At 41.7% G+C, this 23383-nt stretch overlaps 1 protein-coding gene across 1 annotated transcript in view; it reads right to left on the reverse strand.

Moving 5' to 3' along the window:
• Positions 1-55: 55 nt before the first annotated feature.
• GLG1 (golgi glycoprotein 1) overlaps positions 56-23383 on the reverse strand; it is an 82067-nt gene continuing 58739 nt past the window's right edge. The window contains exons 9-26 of the mRNA XM_065640593.1: positions 21999-22120; positions 21291-21392; positions 19262-19415; positions 17494-17631; positions 16583-16669; positions 15615-15677; positions 14827-14940; positions 14352-14440; positions 13355-13472; positions 12273-12365; positions 11567-11704; positions 10129-10252; positions 9631-9773; positions 9300-9401; positions 8544-8651; positions 7839-7959; positions 5827-5933; positions 56-5372 (exon numbers count right to left, since the gene is read on the reverse strand). Of these exons, the coding sequence (XP_065496665.1) occupies positions 5205-5372; positions 5827-5933; positions 7839-7959; positions 8544-8651; positions 9300-9401; positions 9631-9773; positions 10129-10252; positions 11567-11704; positions 12273-12365; positions 13355-13472; positions 14352-14440; positions 14827-14940; positions 15615-15677; positions 16583-16669; positions 17494-17631; positions 19262-19415; positions 21291-21392; positions 21999-22120 (2091 nt within the window). The 3' untranslated portion in view covers positions 56-5204. The remainder of the gene's footprint in view (positions 5373-5826; positions 5934-7838; positions 7960-8543; positions 8652-9299; positions 9402-9630; positions 9774-10128; positions 10253-11566; positions 11705-12272; positions 12366-13354; positions 13473-14351; positions 14441-14826; positions 14941-15614; positions 15678-16582; positions 16670-17493; positions 17632-19261; positions 19416-21290; positions 21393-21998; positions 22121-23383) is intronic.

A 23383-nucleotide genomic window follows, 5' to 3' on the forward strand; every position in this document is an offset into this window, starting at 1 on the left:
CCGCCCCCCGGGGGGAGGGCGCGCGACCGGCCCTAAGAAATAAACTACAACAAGTAAAAACCTGCAGACTCTTTTTATTAAATTCTCCCATTTCATCTGTACAGAAAAAAAAAAAATGCACATTATGTTCAGAATCTCAGTAACATCTCAAAATTACACAGCATGGACATGTAAAAAAAAAAAAACCCAAACAAACCAAAACAAGGAGCAGCCAGGATTTATACACAGAAAGGGAAAACAATTTACAAAAAAAAAGGTCTCCTTAATGTCACATTTAAAAAAAATAATAACAATAAAAAAAAGAGACTAAGTTCAAACAGCTTCTGCTGTACAACAGGAACCCGCTGGGTGTTTGTACACTGGGGGGCTGCAGTACCATCCCAGGGGATGGCAGGTGTGCTGGGGAACCCCCCCAAATATCCCGGCTCTGGGTTCCCTGCTACGTTTCCCAGCCCAACACCAACATCAGTCACAGCCTCTGATCACCCCCGCACAGCACAAGCGTCTGCGGACGACAGTCCCACCTCTCCCTGCGCCCCCAGCTCAGCACTTCCAAGGTCAGAGCTACACAACAGCTGCTCAGTAAATACCGGGGGTCAGTGGGGTTTTGGGGTGCAGTGATCCACCCAGGAAGGGATCTCTTGCTTTCGGTCAGCTATGGAATGAAATTCAGGTGTTGCAAAGGAGAAAATGGCAATCTGCCTTTGGCCAGCGAGCGGCAATATGTGATTACTCCTCCCTGTCCCACACAGGCAGCATTTCGGAACTCAATAATGGTGCAAAATTCCACCAGTACCAGACAAACAGCGGCACCAGTTGAATTCTCTCCCATACATGGGTGATTTGGGTCCCCTCTAACCACGACTCAGTGGTGGAAGCAAGTTGGCTTCCGCCGGTTTAGCCTCCAAGCAGGGAGACGGCACAAAGATCAGTACCTGGGAGCTGCCTTGAAGGTTTTGAACCCCATAATGAAGGATGTACTTTCATACAAACTGACACTGTAGCTGTTTGAGTCCACAGAGCTGTATCTCAAAAAGGGACAGAAGTGCTGGGTGAAATGTTCCAGTTTCATACCACACTCATGCACTCACACACAACTCAAAACTACCTTTTTTAAGCAAAACTGATAACGTAAAAAGTACTACAATCTTCTTCCAACTAAATAATAAAAGTTGTGTTTTAACAGAAATCACCATCCAACTTGAACACAATTCCTCCACGACATTACAGGATCCAGGTGATCCCTCTCTGGCTTACATTTCTTCCCTCTGTGCCCACCCACAGTTATTTGCTGTTCTTAGAGACATTCACCCCTCTCCATTATTTTTCACGCAATATGCTTACTGCAGATTCCTTCTGAACAAGACAGATTCTATTTGCACAGATTTTTAACTGTCCGATTATGGATGAAATGCTTCAATTTTGTTACAGAATTATCTGAACTTCACCAGGGCTTTTCCAGCCCTTTGCAGTGACACAGACATGGGTACACAGCTCGCTGGACAGTACCTGAAGTGCCATGAATTTTGTTCCTACCCAGATGAGTTACTCCAGCAACCTGAACGGCACAGACGAGGCAGGAGAATCCCAAGCTGAAACTCAGCAAAAGGACTTGATTAGATCCACTAGGTAAACAATAAATAAGCTTATTAAGGTCAACAAGAATGAACACTAACAGACTAGCAGGAGTGAAGTCAGGAGGTGCACATCATGCACAGTCCCCCTTACCTATATCATCTAAACACGTACCATCGTTTAAGAAACAACTCGTTAACCCTTGCAGCAGCAGCAGGAGGGAAGCAGAACGCTGCATGCCTTGTCATCTACGCCTTCCATCCATCGCCAGGAGCATCAGCATCACTGTGCCAAGAATATGCTCTCCAAGAGAAGGTTTTGTGATGACAAGGAGAGAGGGAAAAAAACCCCAAAAACCAGAACACCTCCCGAATTGCGTTCTGTGGAAGGCAGCCTTCTCCAGCAAGAGGGAAGAGTCATGAAGAGGAAGGAGTACCCCAGGTTTTGCCACACCAACAGGCTTCTCTTGGCTGATGGCAGCTATTTCTAGTACTCTCAATTAGATCCAAGAAGTTAAAAAGGTTTCCTCGAGTCCAAGGCAGCAGCAGTGTTTCTTACAACCATTTCTTCCTTTCCTCGCAATGGAAAATGGTCACCTGCAGGCCAGGGGTTGTGTTGGCAACAGCACAAGCAGGTTATTTTTGAAAGAGTACTTGTGTGGGCTTTCTGTGCTTTTTCTGTGCTAAGTATTTGTGAAAAGGAAGAGGATGTCTCAAGACTGGGACTGGCAGATTTGTGATCATGAAAAAGGCAAATTTGGCCATTAGCAGTGGCGGGAGGCCCCATTTTAAATTGAGAAGAGAATGTCTCACTCAACTATAAAACATCCTGGACTCTTTGCCAGTGTAATACCTTTAACAGGTAGGTTTGTGCCCTTACAGTGACAAAGAACATCCAAGGGAATCATGCAGAAATGAATTTAGTATCCTGCTTTTGCTTCAGACGGCCTCCAGACGCATACCTGTGACACCATCCCAGAGCATTTGCACTGACACTGAATTCTCAGGTGAGCATGCCAACCCAATCAGAAACACCACCAACCAGACTCCTAATGCAGCGCTCCAGGCACCCTTATCTTAACCTCCTCCAAATTAAAAGGAAAAAAAACAGAAAGCCTTATATCTGAAAGCAAGGAAAGTCATCTTCAGAGCTCAACAGGGTTTACATTCAGGACTATGGCTACAAACCTACAACTTTCACTGCAGTGTCTTTTGGAATTTAGTGGAAGATGCTTTTTCTAGACAAACCATCTAATTAGACTTTTCAAGCTAATCAGGCTACAAAATGCCTTTTCAAAAAGTCACAACAGTTTAAAAAAGCCCTCTAATAGCGATTTAATTATGCCTGATAGACATTTTGAGAAGCAGGACTTGTGCCAAACAAGCAAGGCTGCACAAAGATCCCGCTTCCCTCGCCGGCAGCTCTGCGAACACACCACAGTAATTTCAGCACTCTGTCAACGGAAACAATACACACTTATAATTGCCAAACTAACATTTGTGGCATTATACACCTGTGCTACCTCTAGAGACATGATCAACTGTTCTTCTCTCTACTTCACATTGACAGAGGGCCAGGTAAGCTCCGTTAGCACCAGGGCCGAGGGGTGAGAAAAGAATTCAGGCTTAATTTCTGTTCTAACTAATCACTTAACTGGAATCCTGCCATGCACTAATTCCCCACTGAACCTTCATCGCTCAGATGTTCTCTACTGCTTGCCTTGTGTTCATAATACTTTGATATAAAACCAGAAGTGTCTGTGAAAGACTCACTAGCGTAGGAAGTCTAAAACTGTGTAATAGTTTGCTGTCCATCCTCAGAGTGGGATGAAGCTACGTTTGCGAAAAGCTTCAGTTGCAGCAAAAGCTCACAGTATTTTGTATATACCATTCTGTACAAGCAGCATCATCAGAATCAGCTGGTCCACACTCCAAAGTGTCTCAAAACCACCTCCACTGTTCTAGAGAAAAACGCAGCGAACAGGAAGTGTCAGGTCTTACCTAGCAGTGCACTGAGTGAGAAAACAAAGCTATGGTTCAAGCATCAGCTTAAGTTGGACACTTTCAGGCACATGATTTTTACTGCAGCAAATACAGATGAGCACATCTAGAAAGAGAATAAAATATATTCTACTGTACACATGGACTCTCGTGCAGTCACTTCTGGATTTCACCAACATACTCAACCTGTCCTCATATTTCAGCAAAAGCATGTGGCTCACAACCTCCACCCCTCTTTGTACTTGAAGAACAAAGGTGATGGTAAGAAGAGGCCACAACTGCTGGTGTAGCTTTTAGAAAAGAACTTCTTCAGGCTCTCTGGTATAAGTAGAAGGTTCTGGAATTGTAATTACATATAGTTTAAGTGCACACACTGATGGTAATAACGTGAAAGCTACTTGCCTTAAAGATCCAAATGTTTCTGCCTTTCATACAACACTATAATCCTTCCATCCACTCCTGCTTGGCCTTCTGGACCAGCACCTGTGTCCTACATTCCAGCCAACACCAGTTGCTATCTGTATCAGTTGTAGTTGTGGAAATTAAACACACCCTTCAGTGCTACTATTCAAACCATTAAGACCCAGACAGACCAGTTACAAACCACTGCACTAGCCCACAGGTAACCATTGCACAGACAGAGAGCATCGAGTGTTCAGTCGCTTTCTGCATCACTGACAAAGCAACATACTGCCAGCATGTCAATACCATCTGCAGATAGTTAATTCGGAAGGGTAATAGCTTAGCAGCAGCAAGGAAAAATAAAAGGAGTGTTAGAATTATACTGCATCATCCCTAATAAAAAAGTTGACCAAGTAACTGATCATGGCACTTAGTGCCCTGACAGCAGTACTGTGCACTACTGACAGGCTCCATGTGCCTCGCGTCTACACCATGTCTTCAATCTACTGAAATACAAGTTGTACAGCTCACATGAGTATTTGATCCTGGTCAGTATTTTATTCTATCTTGCGAGTGGCAGAGGAAGAAAGGGAGGACATCTTTTCAGCCAAAAAAATCCACGGCAACAAAAGCAGGATATTCACTAGAAGATGACACCAGTGACTGGTGTCTTTAGGTTGTCCAAGACTATGCTCTGAAGATGCTTTATATAACATCAGCAAGATGTCCAAAACAAGGCCAACTGTGGTGTAAGATGCAATTTACCCTTTAATTTCCTGCCTCAATTTCACCCAGCCACAGAGGATGACAAGATTTTAGTACGAACCATTACCTAAATCATGTAGTCGGTATGCAGATATATGTCTTTCTTTAAAAATTTACTTAAAAACTGCTTGAGCTGCAGGTCATATCAGTCTGATTTGGAGAGTGAAGGCAGTTCCAACAGTACAATAGAGACTTGTCTACAGGCAGGTAAACGAGAGTGTGCTAACAAAGGGGTAACAAAAGCTGCTGGCTGGGCTGCCAATGTTGCACACAAACTTTCATAGGATGAAGATGCTGTGGATGAGATCCAGGATGGGAAAACTGAGCCAACACCTGCTGCTGTTCTAATTTTTTTTTTTTTTTTTATTCTCCTCTCACAAGAGGGGGTGGGTAGACTATACAGAGAAGGGCTGTACAAAACTGGGCACTGGGCAGGCATTTCTTCAGCAGGCAATCCAGGCTCTACCTGTCCTTGAGCTCTCTTGTCACCCGCTTGGTGATGCGTCCACACATCAGGCCGATGAGGAAGAGTACACAGATGCCAACCGTGATCACAGACAGTATGTAATTCTTGGATGGAGAGGTCATAACTTGCATGGCAAGGTCAGAAAAGCCTTCTGCTGGGGCAACCTGGAAGAGACAAGGGAATAAATGAGCCAAGCTGTGCTTTCCATATGACTCTCAGCACTGATCAGGTTTAGTCTCTGGTACCGCTGTTGCCTCCTGTCATCATAAGACTTGGCCTGAACCACCAACAAGCAAGACTGCAACGATTCATCCGAGGGAACTGCTGCTCAGGAAACAGTGTCATAACACAAGTTCTGCTGACCCCACTTCATTGCCCCAGACCAACCCTTGTGTGCACAAAAGACATTTTGATTCTGCACTGTTGAAGATGCATCCCAGACACTGAGAGAGTAAGATATACAAGTTCAAAAAAGGAGACCCAATTTCAGTTTTTCTGGACCAAACTTGACATGCTAAACTTCATTCAGAGACAAGAATTTCATTACAGCTGAAGTCTTTCATAAATAGCTTGCAACAAAGATCCAACACAAAAAAAGGAAAACCTTTACATATTCACCTTTGCGGCATAGCTCCACATTTCAATACGGTCATTAAGGCGTTTCTTGCATTCAGGCTGCAACCTCACACGCTTATCTTCCAGAGCTTCCATTAAGCATGACATTTCTGTAAGACACAGAAAATGGTGTTACAAAATGGAAAAGGTGGTTTCAACAACATGCTATGGAAAGGCTGTTGGAAAGGGACACTTCAATTCTCATAAAGGCTGGTGGTCCCATGGCTTTCTGAATAGACTAGCCAGCCTGACAGACTATACACAAAGCCCTGTTGTACCCTTAAAAGCTAGCAATTTCACCAAGATTCATTATTAATATTGAATTTTGAGGGACAAGGAATTTTGACTTCCAAAAATAAATCACAGTACACATCCAAGATATACCTCATGTGATTTACGTAAGGCTTTATAAAGTCTTACAAGTTTGTACCTTCAATGGGCTATACTCTAAATTCTGTGCCACTATCCTTTAGAGAGAAGATCAAATTCAGCTCAGGAAAACACAGAGTGTTATCTCCTTAGGCTTGTTAAGAGTTTCTTTTGATCAACAAAACGTTTGGGAAAGGATTAACTTCCTCAGTTTTTGCAGAGTCCTGTGCAAAGGAAATGGGATCACAATGTTCTGGGTGCCTACAGAGTAGCTTGGTTAACTCATAAGCTCTTTTACATGCTCGTATGAGACACCGACAAAATTTTGTATTTTATGGTTACACCACCTTACTTGAATAATCCCTCATTAGATGCTTTCTGCTTTGCAGTGAAGAGTTTTGTTCATAGCAAATAGGCTGCAAATTTTAAACTAATTCCTCACTTTTTAAACACAACTGTCAGTTCAAACACTCAGTCAAATCCCTCAGCTACAGACTTCTACACATCCTCCAGTGAAAACACATCAGAACACACATCAAAAGAACGACTACAAAACAGGAATAAATAAAGGATATCCAGAATTTCAGAAAGGCATTCAGGAACCAGCACAAAAGATAATGATCAGGAAAACACTTGGCTGCTATTTTTAATGCCATCTAAACTCAGAAAGATGGGAAAGTTCAGAACCTTTTTTTTCCACTAGCTTTCCTTAAACAGCCATACAGACGATCCAGCTAGCTAATGTAATCGTAACAAAGTGCAAGAGCTTGACCTCAAACAGGAATGTAATGGGTTAGGAAATACTTAAATTATGTTTCAAGTGGTCTGAACCTGCTGAACTCAGTCTTACGGGACTTGGAACAGTTGATGAAGTCTCAGAGCCTTTAGCTGCTAAGTGTACTTAAAGAATGTAGTAAAGATTATCTACCTTCTGTAATATTTGAAAAGAAAAAAACCGGTATGTTTAAGTAGAGAAGAAAAAATAAGATCAAAGGACTTCAATTTAATTTTGCCTGTCAAAAATACTGAAACAAAGAAGTCAACCATGGACAAAGACTGACATAAAGAAAGAAGGACCAAGGGGATTAGCTAAGAATGAATCTTGTAAAACCAAGTTGATTTGCTTCTGTAAGAGAAGCAGCTTAGTTTCAGGGAAGTTTTTGATGCAGTCTGGTATAACACTGTCGTAAGCAAGCTCAGGAGCTGTATCTTGTGTGAAGCTGACAGAGGGTGGGAAATAAACCTTGCAGAAAAATGAGTCCATGTAATTCAGTCCATGTGTACTAAGAGCTTGTTTTCAATGGGATTTAACTGAGGAGGGATTTTATAGAAGGGTTATGGATCTGGTATCACACGCTACTGTGAGTAATCATATGAATGATGGAATATTAAATATATTCATTAAATTTGCAGATAAGGCTGCACAGATATTACATCAGGATTGAAGAACTAGTCCCACCTCTGACACAAGGAAGGACTTCTTGACAGCCATCTTCTAGTGGCATCTACCACCTCTACAGCCATTCCACTTCATTACCCACGGAGAACTGGTGGAAAGACCTGGTACTTAGGATAAGCTGCATTCTCTTACCAGCATTAAGAACCTCAGGACCGAGAGGTTATACAAGTAAAGTACGAGCACTTACGGCGTCCTCTCCCCGGTGGAATGGCAGCACAGTGGTGTTTGATGTCCAGGGCACAGGCTGTGTGGAGCACTGGGTCAACAAATATATCTGCTTTGCTTTCCTTGAGCATGTTGAGCACCTCCTGGGGAGCGGGAAATTACAAGACTCATACTGCTCAATATTTCTGAAAGGTGCATAATTTTTTAAAAATCCAAGATCATGAGAAAAAACAGCACTGTCCCCGAATGAGGCTATGAATGCTGGTTTAGGCTGGATAAAATGTCCTGGCTTATAAGGGTTACCACAGCTACGTTCATTAAAATACCCACATTAATCTAAAATACAAAGTCAATATGCCAGGGTTACTTCAGTTAGAACTGAAATAAGGTGCCACGGCCATGGGCCATACAGCCCTTGGCCATACCCAACACTCGGGAAGCAATAGAGACAGCAATAGAAAACAGATTAATAACAAGAAACTTTGGCAACCATAATCAAGAAAGGATCCAAGCCTGGAATTGCAAAGGAGGCATTGTCGGCACAATTTTCACTGGCAAATTGAAACTGAATTGAATCGCTGCAGGCCAGAACTGAGATGTGTAAGGAAATTTATAGAGCTCTGGCTTCATACTAGTTAGAACATGGCCTGGGCTGTGATCTGGAAAAATCACAGACTTCTGCAGGGATGAGGTGCCTTTTAGAGCACATTTAATTTATTTCCTTTACCTTCTTGCACATTTCAGTTTTTATTTTCAGCAGATTCACTTTCAGACATTCTTCCACTTGCCCAGTCTGCTCCTGAGCTGCTGCTTCTTCTGCACACAAGCTGGAAATCTATTTTGAAAAAGGTATTTTAACAGAAGTCACTCACAACAATCATTCTGTCTTTTAGCACATTTATATCTCAAATACATTACTTCATCACAGGGCACAGCTAGAGAACACATGACAAGATACTTCACCTCCAGAATCCCCAGAGCCAAACGCAGTCTGGCTCATGCAATATGCAAAAACCCTTTGAAACCCAACAGCAAGAAGTCAATATTGATGCACTGAGGAGGAAGGCAGGGGGAAAACTGAATAGAAATAATGTTAAGATATGAAATAAGCAATATTTGAGGCATGGCTGATTTGGCAATCAGAAGTGAAAGCTCAAAGATCTGACTGTATTCCAGTTAAGGCTGACAAGACCAGAGAACTAACACAGATTTTTTTTTACAACAGGAAAGCAGTATTTTTCCATAGTCACAAGTACTGATGAGATCCCAGATGTAAAAATTATCTTCATATTAGCACTGCACAGGTAACTGCAATTCTTGCACACTGGACAAGTCACAAGCAGAGAACCTGACTAGCTACACACTCTTCAAATGGTTTTTTGCTTGTTTTAATTATCAGGATAGTTCATCTTTTAAGAAACAAAATCTTTTCATGAAGGGAGTTTTCATCCTGAAAAAGCAGCTGCAGAGCTACTTCTCCTACCTCTTCAGAACAGTGCATCTGAAGTTGGGGATCCAGCCGATAATCAAGAGCCGATTCCTGGATTATCACTCGAATTTGGTCCTCGCAGTCTGAAGAGAGACGCTATTAAGAGGAGAAAGTAATTAACCCAACTCAATGACCTTTATTTTCATAAATCAATCACCTTGCATTTTAATCTCTATATATTCTGTAATACTTGTATAGGAACATAAAAACTCAATTATGTGCAGCCTGTTACATACACTGAACAACCACAAGCCCAAGTCTGATCTGTCATTCACTGAGTGTTGCTCAACCCAGTTTCTCATTTGCACACTCCAGCTCCGCTCACCTGGTCTGCATATTTCAACTTCAGGCACGAGATGACTTGTCCTTCCAACTCTGTATCATCCTTGGCCCTATTCAGGATATTTTGGCAGAATTTCGGTATGTCTGCTTTGCAGGCCTTCCTGAGCACTGGATTTAAGCGGTAATCTAACCGGGAAAGATGACGAAATTTAATTGAAGTACACATCTCTTCAGATTACAGACCATAACGCACCAAATGAGATTTGATAGAAATTTCCTGGATGACACTGTACCACCAATAAATTTAATTTTGGGGAAAAATAAAACTCTGTTGTGAAAAAATACTAACTTGTGAAGTAAGAACTTCAGGAATAAAGTGGATCCGATAACACACACTGACCCTGAAGAACTTGACTGAATAACATCAGTGTGTGGGCTGACAACCCGGAAGGAGAATAAAACAAAGCAAGTATTCTTTCAGCCATGCAGACCACTCAACAGCTCAGCAAGGCAAATGAAGTTTTTTTTCAGAAGATGATACCTGTGTTCTGGGTAATCTGGCGCTTGGTAATCATTTGCTTGCATTTAGGATCCATCACTTCACTGTTCTTGTTTTGTTTCAAACACTGCAACATATTTTTTGAGTCTGCTTCTGGGCAAAATCGCTACAAAAAAAATGTACACATACACAACAAGTTTCATCACTAGGCACTTGAAAAAAAGTGCAACTATATTGATGGAAGAGAATAACCATTCGCCCAACCCAGAGGTATACAGACACACACTCCCCAGCTCCAACACCTCCTATTAAAAAGAACAGCGCTACTCTCTAAATTGACTACGAGCACAAAAATCTCTGCTCAGAGTGAGCACGAAGCTGTACAGCCTTGACTGGCTTCTAGGCTCCATTTTGTGTTGGCAGCATCAAAATCAATTTGCCTTTATTTTCTATTCTTAAGTTACAGCACACTTTGCAAGAAATACCCACCAAATTAGATCTCGTACTACTTTCACTTCCCTTTATTTTAGAAACTAAAAAGGGAATCTTTTCAGTCTACACACACACTGCTGTTCTGCATAAGTGCTGGCTGGACAAAGCGACAGGTAAGGACTTCATGAGTAACGCTCAGGACCAAGCAAGACCATACATGATGAGAAAGAGAACAGCTCACTGATGCCAATTTGCCCATTCCCACCCTGAATTAGATAGTCAAAAGTGAACTGGCTTACCCCAATTCAGATCAAGGTACTCATTTCTTTTGTCAGAAACTAATTCTGTGGGTATAAGATAAGTCTGTTGCTTTTTCTAGTCCTCACCGTTCTGGTGGGACTGCAGGTCTTTTTTTAAAAGCATGAGTTTGTACTGAAGAGCAATAAATTCTCAAGATGTTCTGCCTCAGCCACAATACAGACCCAGGGTACTGCATCCAGACCACATATACCAGCATTTCAGGGCATGCGATTCTGGCTGCTGCACAAGAATTTCTCATATTAACATTCACTGCTGCTTTCCACATGGTAACACTTTAAGCCAGCATTACTAATGTTAAGATTTGGCCTGCTTTATCGGTTTGATGAAAGCCTGTGTGCACCAGGTCAGCAGTGAACTGAAGATGTTACTCCTCACTGTTATCATAACTACTTCGCCTTTGCTAAAAGCCAATCCAAATCCAAACCGACTGGATGAAAACTGTGTTAGAAGCCTCAGCACAGACTTCCTCCTCAATTCTGCTGGCAGTTGGGAAGAAATTCATCAGTGCACAGGCTTTCATCAGATATTCAGAGGAAGCAAATTTGAAGAGAAGAGCCCTGAAGAAACCTCAGCCTGACTCAGAGTTAAGAAACTGATTATTTTGCACAAAAGCAATCATACTTGTAAAACAACACAGCAGTCTTGTATACAAGCCTTTATGAGCAGCTCAAAACCAACAGTCCTTGTATCCCAACTTTGCCCTTTTCAATCAGCACACTACCATTACCTTGATCATCTGCTTGCAGACTCTCATGAGCGTGTAGTCCAGTTCTGGATCCATCATCTCTGTCTCCTGCAGTTTAAACACTTTCTGGTGGCACCGGGTACTCAACTGCTTCTTGATTTCTTTCAGGCATTCAATAATCTACAACACAGTATTACAACCACAACAGACACTGTTGATATGATTCTGTCATACACTGCTCAAAATGCAGAGCTATGTGTTCCCCTAATGGCTGTCTTCACCTGATTTACAAAAGTAAGTTCCCAATGCCTCCATTTTATCAGAAGTCATTACCAATGCTTATTTCCAGGACTTGCATTAAGCTCATCTATCCTCACAAAGATTTAATGAGATGAAGAGGGCCACCAGGACTTACTCCAAAACCCCAAACCTCATCTTGCAGCCATTATGCCTAAGAAATCTTTAGCATTTGCAGTAACCAGCTACTAATAGCTTATAACCAGCATTAACTGAGGAATGAAGTGCTCACAGCATTGTACCCACCCGATATTAATGCCTGGGAACCAGCAGGAGAAAAAAAAGAGGAGGGAAAAAAAAAAAAGAAGAACGTCCCAAAATACTAACAAAATATTTCAGTGGTATCAAAATGAAAATCTAACACTGCCCTCACAGGGACAAAAGCATTCTTCAAAAGTTTTCTGAAATGAAAGTACAAATTAAATCACAAATTATTAATAAAATCCATTACCTGAGCATTGCCATAGGGCACGTTTTGGCAGTAATTCTTTATGTCACTTTTACAAGCCTCATACAGTTCTGGTTCAAGTCTGATGTCCTCAGTCTGCAGGATAAATTACAGTATGAACTTTTAAGTAGGACTCTAAGGACTATTTTACTTTGTCAATCTATTAGCTAGAGCCCTCTACTCGCAACAAGCAAGCAACTCCCACAACAGGTGTGTCAGTTTCTTTGAATTTAAGAGTCTTAGGTGTGAAAAGTGGTGTTAGTGGGAAATCAACTTTGCAAATCCATACAGTAGCTTTTGATACTGAAAAAAGGGTTTAAATTGAACTTTAGAGCTGGCAAATTGTTGCCACTGCTCCTCCTAAAAGGGCATTGACAAATGTTCAAGACAACCAAAATATTTTCCTGTGAAAGCTAAAGGACACATTAATAACCACTCATCTCTTGAGTGATCTGGAGGACATGAATGAAGTTTCCTGCTTTTTGTGATGTCCAGCATTTGGATTCTTCCATACAAAGGCAAGAGTGCTGCATCTTCTGACGTGGGCCTACTTAAGGTGAAGCTTTAAAACTCAAACAACTATCTACTGGACAAAGATCTCAGGAGTTTATTGCTGGAAGCGCTGCAGCAGGAAGTTGAGAGACAGCCTTGTCTACCAGAACAAACACTGCTCTTATTTATCCGCTGAGCAACTTGGAGCAGCTGGAGTCGAGTTGCTTCATCTGTGGTTGTTTCCTCAGGCTGTAAAATGAAGCTTTTATTCTCTTCTAGAGGACTTTAAGGACACCAGCATGTGTAGCACATTGCTATCTAACAGTAAACATAATCACTGCTAGCTGAAATTCCAATGACCATTTTGCTTGCCTTGGCCTTCATGAGACTATTATTTAAGACATTAAAGTAGACAATCATGTCTTTCACCGTGAAGGGCAACTCAGTCTCATGTTGTAAGAAGGGTGCAAAAATAAATTAGATACATCTTACAAACGAGCTTCCTTTTTTTTCCAGGGCAGACAAACCAGGAAGCTTTCATTCAAGGACCTCGCTACAAGATCAGGCAGATCAAGAGTTTCATGCATGCTTACCATCTCCAGCTCCTCAACACGCAGCTGCTTGCGGCACTTCAGAGAGACCCTGTGCTCCTTGGCGTCCTGCAAAGTATCATTGCGCACAGTTGTGCTCAGACAGATCACTACATCCACCCTGCAGGCAAGAAAACAGCTTTTTACTCATATACCCTTTACTTAGACCAGCCAAGATTGGTGTTGGATCATCACATCCGAGAAACTGAGCCCAAGGATCCAAAGACAACACAAAGTCCTTCTGCATCTGTGTTTACTTGTAGCCTGGGTACAGCTCTATGCAGAGTAATTGGATCACGAAACCTAAATCTGATGCTATCTCATTGGAGTCTAGATTATCAGACAGAAGATATCCAAAATCCTACCACACCCCTGCCCAGCAAGACCTCTGCTCTTAAGTTATGTGAGTTCTTCAGAAAAGCTTTACTTAATCTCAGAGATAGACGAAGGTCAATACCTACACAGCGTTGCAAACAATCCTTTCCCATGATGGCAAGGACATTTATGTCATAAAATGTGAATGGTCTTGCAATCCACAAACAGGATTGGCCTTGCATGTAATTTACTCTTATGTCACTGCAGTATGATATTAAAAAACCCCTTATACTGAAATGAACAAACCACCTAAAACAAGCGGCATGTTTTCCCTTCCCAGATCAGCAACTGGAACAACTGTAGCCTGCATCTTAGAAGATGGTGAGTCAAGCAAGGACATAAAACACTCTGGGACATACAGTCCACTAATTGTCATCATTAGCTATTTTCGGAGCAAGAAAAATAAAGAGGACAGGCATGTATGCAAGAGTAAAGCAGAAGTAATTTTAAAGAGGCATGCAAATCTCTACCTTAAGCATCTGCAGAATGCAGTAACTATAGGAAAACACACAAAACAATCAGCCTTTAAAGGAATTGAAGCATTTTTTGTCCTATCATGAAATATCCTGTAACTTTATTACATGTTTATAAAAATCAGATCGCTGTTTGCTCAGGTGCTACATACTTCTTTTTGATGTTGGGGCAAAGTTTCAGCACATCCTCCTTGCAAGCCATTTTAAACTTGTATGAAAATCTAAAATCTTTCATTTGAACCTACAAGAAAGAAATGAGAAAAACAACTTCGGTTACCTGAAGGAAAAAAAAGAAGTGCTGCCGAAAAGGACAATTGTTGAATCGTACAATCAGCAGATGCTTTTGTCCACAACTTATTAATGTGGATGCAAGGGGGCCACTTTACTGCTGAAGAAGCTGGGACCTTACCTACCACACGCAGGGAAGGAAGGTGGGACTGAAAATAATCTCCAGAAGTGACCATTTACGACCAGGCATGCAAGTACAACTGTCCGAATTCATAAGAGCACTTAAAATGCAGGGGGAAATCAATCTCAAAGGAGGGGTTTCATTATTAGCTAATTCCTGTCAACACCCTCAACGAACAGAACAGGCTTCCACGGATAGCAGACAAAAGCACTGCTTACCAGCTGGAAATGAGTAACTCCGATTGCACATTTTTCATTCATTTCCTTCTGGTGTTTGTTCTGTATTAGACACTCCATTAGATCCCCAGAATCAATCTGGTTGTCTGCAACCTCCTGCAAAACAGATGAAAGGCTTAAAAATGAGCTACTCTTACAAGTCATGATTTTTATGTGCCTTTAGCCCACAGTGATCAAGAAATAATGGAACTTGCAGTCTCACTCTCTATTGTGAGCTTTAACTGACCACCCGAGAGTTGTACCACACAAGTATTTATAGATATGGTTTGGGAAAGAATCATCTCAGGCACATACACACTTTAGACTCAGGAGAACATACCGCAGAGACTCAATGGATACATGAAGTATTACAGTGAGGTGCCTCCATTGCTATTTAACTACTCAACCCTAGAGCAATCAAAGAAGTTATTTCAGCAATGCTGAGCAGCTGCACAGTGGAGCGGCTCAACGTACTGCTTGCCAGGCAGGGTAACGAAAGAGTTTAGTTTTTAACTCACTGTAAAGAGTAACTTTTCCAATTACAGGGCAATTTTCATCTTTAAACCTCTAGCTTTTGTGCTAGGTCTCTGACAGCAGCAGAAATACTAAACTGAACTAAGAATTCTTGTTTCAGGGTGTTTTTTTAAAATTAAAAGACTTTTGTAACTGCTTACCTCTGATTTTACCTTTGAAGTGCAGAAAGAACATCAAGAACTAATATTAAAAACCTCTAACCTTTCCCACACAGTGTTTTTTCCCCAGAGATATTCAAGCTATTACTGAGTACTCACATGACAGAATGTCTGGATAATGGGCTCACATGCTCTCATCAGCAAGGCTTCAATTTGAATGTCCTGCAGAAAACATGCAATATTTCATTTTCACAGTGAATGGACAAGAAAAAAGCTCTGAAAAAAAACAACTAACCTGTGATAACAAGTTAAATTCAAGCCAGTTTGCAGGGTCTCGAAAGATGCAATCCAGACAGCTTTACCCTTCAGTTCTGGAAACTGCAGGGTTCACTCTTGCTGACAACATAGCAAATGCAATACAAGCCTTGCAGCTTAAGAGAAGAGCCTAGTCTCCGCAGAAACTTATTACTTGGATAATTCAGCCAATCTTCTTCAAACTGGATGCTACAGCACTAAAAATCACCTTACACCTAGGCGGGAACTAAAGATTTATGATAGTTCTGAGCAAACCATTCTGTAATCACTGGAAGAAAGTTTTCTTGAGGGCACAACGTAAATTTTTAAGAGATATGGGGAACAGTCTGGGGCAAGATAGTCAAACATGCAACTTCATAAAATAAGTAAAGCTGCTGGCCTCACTGAAAACCTCTAATGATGCACCTGGCAGTTATTTCTGGCAACATTTTTGGGTTAGAGTAGGGAGGTTGCAATATGGTTCTCAAAACTACTTGCAAACAAGACCAAAAAATAAAGTCCCATGACATATCTTGACTTGCACTAAAGCTAACTGGGTTACCTGTGCAAGAAATCTCAGCTTCAGTACCATAGCCAGTTTTTTAAGCAGGAGAAACTTCATCACCAGCCTAAAATCCTCAATTATTGTTCATTTCTATTCCTCAAGAAGCCCCATGAAAACTTCTATTGTATGGGGTAAAAAGGCTGGTTTCTCATCCCAGAGAGTTGCATTTCTGCAGCTACTCTAACCTCACTTTTCCTCGCTATCAAAATGACATGCTTAACCAGACATGCTCAAATCTTCCCTTCATCTCAGGCTGAAAACCACTCACCTCAGACTCCAGCTCAGTGAGGTTTCCCACTATGTCTCTGCACTCCGACACCAAGTCATCAAGATGGTCCTGAAGGCATTCCAGCTCCTAAAAAACCAGACATTTTAGCATGTGATCCAAGAACTCCAGCTGAAAATTTGGGCTTGAAATATTGTAATACATATGAAACTGCCATCCTCCTTGTAAAGTTCTAAATCTCATTTAATCCCAGCTCTACTGGCACTCCCAGAACACATATACGTAGTAGTGATTGAGAATGTTGGTCTAGGATGTTTCCACTTGTTCTCAAAAGCTGCATGATGTGCTTTCACTTCTGGAATATCACATTTAATTTCCCCTTCATATAACCTTAATGAGAGATTTATTACCCAAACTACAACCTATGATGCACACTTCAAAAAGACAGCGGTGTATGCTCTACTGCATCTGCTGTTGAATGGCTCCTTCCCTACAGCTCTGCTGGGGCACAGCAATTGAACATGAAAGTATTTGTTGAAACTTTAAGTAGCAGCAGATGTTAGTTTAGTTCTGTATAAACACAGGAAGCATGTCAGTATTTGCCAAATGGAAATGGGATAAAGTTTATGTGGGAAATGTCAAACTTAGAATATTACAACGAAGAGTCAGGGCGGGGTAGGGTTGCTTCATTAAGTTCTTCATATTAACTATCCCCTTTCCCCTTCTCATTCCACTACACATTTGAAGCTACTGAAACCATGCGGAAGGTGCAAAGCTTCTTCATATTACCTCTGTCCCTCAGTCTAGTGTAGATGTTTCAAACTGCATGCCTTTTTAATACGTTCTCAGCTATAAAGAGCCAGCTAACCAAAAAAATGTCTCTCTACCCCCTTTTTGTCCTTCCATCCCCTCCAGCTTTGCAAACGAAGTAGCAGAGTTACTGTGTACAGCACCTGCCCCGTCTCTGTTTTTTCACTGCACCACTTCCCCAAGTCGATCATGCACTTGTCCTGGAGGGCTGGGTCCAGCTTCACATCCATGGCACGCTGGTGGAGAATTCTCTGGACCTCTGCTCTGCACTCTCGTGATAGCTGCAATGAGGACAAAGCGCGTTTAGCATATAGGATCTCTAAATTCATACAATGCAAACAAAGTGCTGTAAGGTGAAGCATTGAGCGTGACCACAAATGCCATCAGCAATCCCAGGAAGTACAGAACAAGTGCTGTGTCGCTCCACACGAGCCCGCTGGGGCACCCACAAGTAACCCAGGCTCCAAAGGAGTTTGGGGCTTAGTCATTTAGTTTGGAAGGAGGCTCCTTTCATTCCACTAAAATAAATTTTACATTCTTAAACCTTCACTTTGCTTTTGAAACGAGATCTCAAAGCAGGTCCCTAGATTATCTGCTGCACTGCTCCCTTCATTCAAAGCTACAGACTTGGTTCTGGAGAAGAAGCCAAACCAGCTCACGCCCTCAGTTCCAAAACGGAAGCCTAGAATGAGGCAACGGTCCAGCTGTAATTTCCCCACTGCTACACATCAGAGCCAGCATTTGCCCAGACTGAGGAAGAGACGAATTCTAGAAAATCCGGGGATATCGCAGACCTAAAATGGACCGGTCGAAGCTTAAAACTTCATACATTTAGAAATCCAAAGCACCGGAGGTTACCTAGCATTTTGTGGACAGCACTGAAAAAAGGTACAGATCTAATCTCTGAGGAGTTTGCTTTCAAGCAAAATGACAGCTGCTCCCTTAGCCTACTTTCCACAAGAAAAATACATTTAAAAGCCTTTTCTCTCTCTGACAGGTTATTTGCAGGGTGGCTATTGATTTCTTTAGTCAGCACTAATATAAAATGGAATTAAGAAGTCCCAACCCAGCAGACTAAGAAACTGCATTTAAAAAATTATTCCTGAAAGAGAGATGCTTTCAATCAATACTTGACCTCTGCCACGAGAGACCTTTTAAAATCAAACTGTAGAAGTTAATTTTTAAGCCAAGCCATTGTGTAAACCCACCAACTCCTAGGGGCTGTGTACAGTACAGTGCCAAGAGAAATGGAACCAAGTATCCTGTGGCTTTCATGGGAGTGCCTTGATAAAGGCACGAGAGGGCAGCAAACTTGAAAAGAGTCACCCTGAACAAAACAAATGTCACTGTGGTGGATCTCCAGGCTGCAGGGCAGCAAGCCAGATCCCTACTGCCTTCTTTAAAGAGAGCATAAGCACATTTACCAGTACAATAGGCTCCAAAGAACTAAAAAGATGCTTTATATCAATAGGAAAAAATTAATGGAGTATAATCTGAAGTTGTACTCCAACCAAAACTTAATTAGAAACAGCGTAGAAAAGCTGGGCTTAGAACTCCTTTTTGCATAAAGGCAGTTTTGCAGCTATGCTGACTATTTACACAGAATCACATTCCTCTTTGGAAAGACTGCGGGGAGGACTTGCACTGTGTGTTGTCAGCACGCAGTTCCCCCTGATGGCAATTGTCACATCTTGATGTGGCTGTTCTGCCTAACCAGAACAACAACACAGAACTTCAAGGCACACTGGAGGAGGAGCTGGGCATCCCGAGCAGCCCAAGTACCACCCACGGTAAATGCTCTTAAGTAGCTTTTGCTGAGTTCTTGCAGCTTTAGCACAGCGTCTCCAAATTCTGAACCTATGTACAACTCTTCTACTACAAAGAGCAGTAAGTTGTGCTCTTAGCACTCACCCTCCTTCCTTGCTCCTCTGTGCGGTACGCATGCCTGTACAAGCAGGAGAAAACAGCCCCTGGAGGCATCAGCTCACTAGTCTCATTCCAGCCATGGGTATGGCAGAGACGGGAAGCATCTCCCTGACACTTGCGGTAAAGGACTGTATCCAATCTGCAAACAGAAAAGTTATCGTTGTCACTTTATTCAAACCTTTACTGTTCTTCATATTCTGAAATGCTTTCGAGGAAGGAAAATCTACATCATTTAGCAGTGGTGTCTAACCAGCTGAACCAACAGGTGGCAAAATGCCTGTCGCTCAATTTGGAATCAACTCCCCAGCCTTGCGAAAATACACTAAGATCTTTAATTACAGATTAAATCTTCAAAACTTCTTGAAGCATCTCCCATTCTCTTGCATAGCACATCAGCTGAATGCTGACACATGAGAAAAGAAATCACCTCCTTGATGTCCTAAAGCAGCAGAAAGGCAGGTACATACCATGTTTCGCTTGTATAATACCTTACATGTACTTTGTACTGCCGCCGTTTTGAAATGCCAGTTTCATAAAAATCTGAGATTAATTATTGTCTGCTCTGGATTTCAGCTAACTGAAGACTCAGCATCCTTTGCTTTTGCATACAAGAAAACTGCAAGTGCAGATCTGTTAAAATGATGTGTAATTACTTTAAAGCTAAGAGAGATATTGCCAAATTTCCAAGATGGAAACTTCCTATTTCTACATTGCTTTAGAAGGCAAGCATCAAGTGATATCAGTGGACACAGTTTTATAGATAATGATAAATGTAGTAAGAAAACTATTTCTCCTCCATGCATCTATGCTAGGCACACAGTCAATGCACAGTTTTTATAAGCTGGGTCTAGGTAACAGTTGTTAAACAAGAAAGATGAGCTAATGTTGCCCAGCCTACAATATGAACTGAAATTATCTTTAGTTCCAGCAAAATGCAAATACTCAGTCTTCCTTCTAATCATTTAAGTTTGGCTCAAGCAACTAATTACTTGCTGGAAACATGGTAGATGCAGGAGAACCAGCAACGAAAGGAAACATGAAGACGAGGTAAAAAAACTTAAGTATTCTTGTCCACCTATAGATATAGTGGTCGGGATCACTAAATAAGCAGCCACAAAGCCCTGAACTCTCTGGTCCATGAAGCCCCACATATTTTAAAAGCAGACGGTTCACAGAGCATGTCAGCTTTTAACTGCTGGCAATGCCGCCCATGGACACAGCTATGAGTCAGACTTCCTTAATGTTTGATTTGCATAGCCTTTGCAGTAATCGAAGCCCATGACTTCTTGCCTTATGCTCCTTGTGGTCACTGAGAACAATTAATTCAATTTTTCTTGCAGTAACTCCATTTGATGTACTCGACTTCCTCACCACTCAATCTTCTTCACAAGTCAAACACTTATTCTCTCCTCACTGGTCATGTTTATAAAATTTATACTCTCCTCAACTCACACAGACACAATGGGCTCTGTGTATGTTTAAAACAAAGCACTGCCGTCTTTGGATGAGAAAGCTGGAAAAGCAGTGCTCCAAAGGGAATTACATCTGCTCTACAGGCTGTAGTCACATCTAAAGAAGTTGGGAAAAAAAGGCAGAAATGGAAGCAGGGAGCTTCTCACACAGTGTGTCTTTGTTATACTTAGTAGCTTGGTTTTCTTAACTCCTATATTGTGCTCAGAGCAGATAAAACTGGCTGCCACCTGCACAGAAAACAGCCTTCTACTTCAATATGGCTGGAGAGACTTCTTTTAAAGATGCGCTGAATTTCGGAGCTCAAGCTTGAGACACTTTTTAGGGTTGTATACCTGATTCAAGTGGGCACCACACTTATTTTTTCCAAGCAGCTTTTGCTTCTACTGTTCTGGACAGACATTAATGCCCTACAGGCCTGGCATGCTTAGAAGTCCTCTTTTGAACAAGAATAAGCTATTCTGTTTTACGAGGAACGGCTAATGCATACGAACACTAAATACAAGCATCAAGTGAGGAATAAATCCTGTTTTACAGTACTCACTTCCAATCACGAGATATAAAATACTGGAGCTCCAGGAGCCTATGCTCACAGTCCTCTACCATCTTCTCAGTATACAAGTGCTCCATCAGGCAAGACAGAATCCTGCAAACAGAAAAGTTATACTGTAACAGACTGTTATAATCATGCTGAGCTTCCCTGTAACAGCTGGCGTTACCAAATCAGTCTTTCCAACACACCGTAGATAAGATGTTCAAACACAGAAAAGATCTTTCTCTTCCTTCAAAAAGTTTACACCAAAAAAAAAATCAACTGTATACCACATTTGTACCCTCTTAAATTCCATTGGTCTAGTTCTCTCAGCAAGCCTGACATACAACAGAATCATAATGAATATTTTATATAAGATCTGGCTATACTGGTCTTTCAAGGCTGGTAACTTTTCTTTGTGATATTGCTGAAGACTCATGTAGTTTGAGAAATTAGCACATGAAAAGTTACAAACTTAATCTAAGCGCCTGACACAGCTACGTCCTTCACCAGTGCTAAACCAGCCCTGTTGTAAAAATACTGGCCTGTTTATACAGCAAGAATGAAGATAGAGCCCAGTTCACCCCTCCGACCCAGTATGAATAGCTAGTTGGGAGTCCATCCTTTCTGGACAGGTTTTTGTATCTATACTGGTCAGCCACACAACCTCCATGGGTGCTGAACAGAAACAAGACCCAGTTGTAACTGGGAGACACCTACATTGGGTCTCCAGAGCGTATGTGCTTGCAGGCAGTCTGTATCACCGACTCACAGGCCTCGTTCAGCGCTCGGTCAATGCGATAATCTGCACCGGGGTCAGTTTCTTGAATCAGCGTTTGAAGCTGGAAGAAAGAAATTGTGCATAGGAAAACAAATTATAACGAACAAAATGAGCATGCTTGCAACCTCTTGGCGTGGCAATTCTACAGCAATAACAACACTACCAGGTCTGACCTCTGTTCTACTGTTGCTTATTTAAGTGCTTGTGCTGCCAACTCAATTACCAGACACGGGAGGCCAGTGTTGCTGAACCCTAATTATCCTATGAAGCAGCCCAGCAACACTGGATGAAACCAGTCACACGGTGCAGGTCAACTGTAAACCTGGACCAGTTACATACCAATTTACAAAACAGAAACAGTAAAATTTCAATATCGTATTATATTTTCAATCCATCCTCAATTCCATAAGGCTGATGATACCAAACACACAAATTTGTCACATTTTCATGAAGACTATCTACTATTCTAAACTGAAAACCGAATCAATGTTTAAAGACCAGTCGCCTAACTACAAAAAAAGCTTAAAAATGTTTTTTAATTGCCTGGAGAGGACACAGAAGTTTCACTGAAATCCAGTATAAAATGTTCTGTTCTGCTAGCCCATGAAATATAATTTCCTCAAGTATGCCTGCTCTAGCTTTTGGAAGCCAGGTTAAACACACTTCAGTCTATAGCACACAATTTATTATTTGTATTATATTATATTGTTTCCCCATATATGTATATAAAGGGAATTTGGGTCAATCTCCATCTCAATCTACAGTTTCGGGGAGCAGGGTAACTTTCTGGGCCACCACTTAGCCCAGGATCCCCACACCCCACTTCATTTCCCACCAAGCTGTGAATTCCCCAGCACTGACACAGGGCAGACTGGTATCATCATTCAACAGGCAAATATTTTTATCTCTCAAATTTGGAGCAAAAAAAAGAGAGCGCTTGCTTAGAAGGCAGCTGCACACTGACATCAAACGGCCTATGCTGTTAACACCTTGACACTTAATGATTTTTGTTACTGACCCCCAGCCCAACTAAATCAAAAAGGACAATTACAATTTTAACCTCCACCTTTCAAAGTCTGCACCTAAATACCATTCAGGAAACTTCCAGGTGCAAAGCCCTAACATCACAAAACACAGAGAACAAAAAAGCACCAGAGAATTGGAGAAAATACAAGCCAGCGCTATTTATTCAATAGGAAACTTGTAATCAAGAGCACAGACCATGGACTGCCTGAGAGGAACACAGGATTTCCTGCAACTCGCTTGGCCAAAGTTAATTATGCCCAGCCTCAGCTTCTAAGGGATGCAAGAGCATTGCCTAGCA

Source organism: Caloenas nicobarica, chromosome 9, assembly GCF_036013445.1.
Source record: "Caloenas nicobarica isolate bCalNic1 chromosome 9, bCalNic1.hap1, whole genome shotgun sequence".
Taxonomy (NCBI): domain Eukaryota; kingdom Metazoa; phylum Chordata; class Aves; order Columbiformes; family Columbidae; genus Caloenas; species Caloenas nicobarica.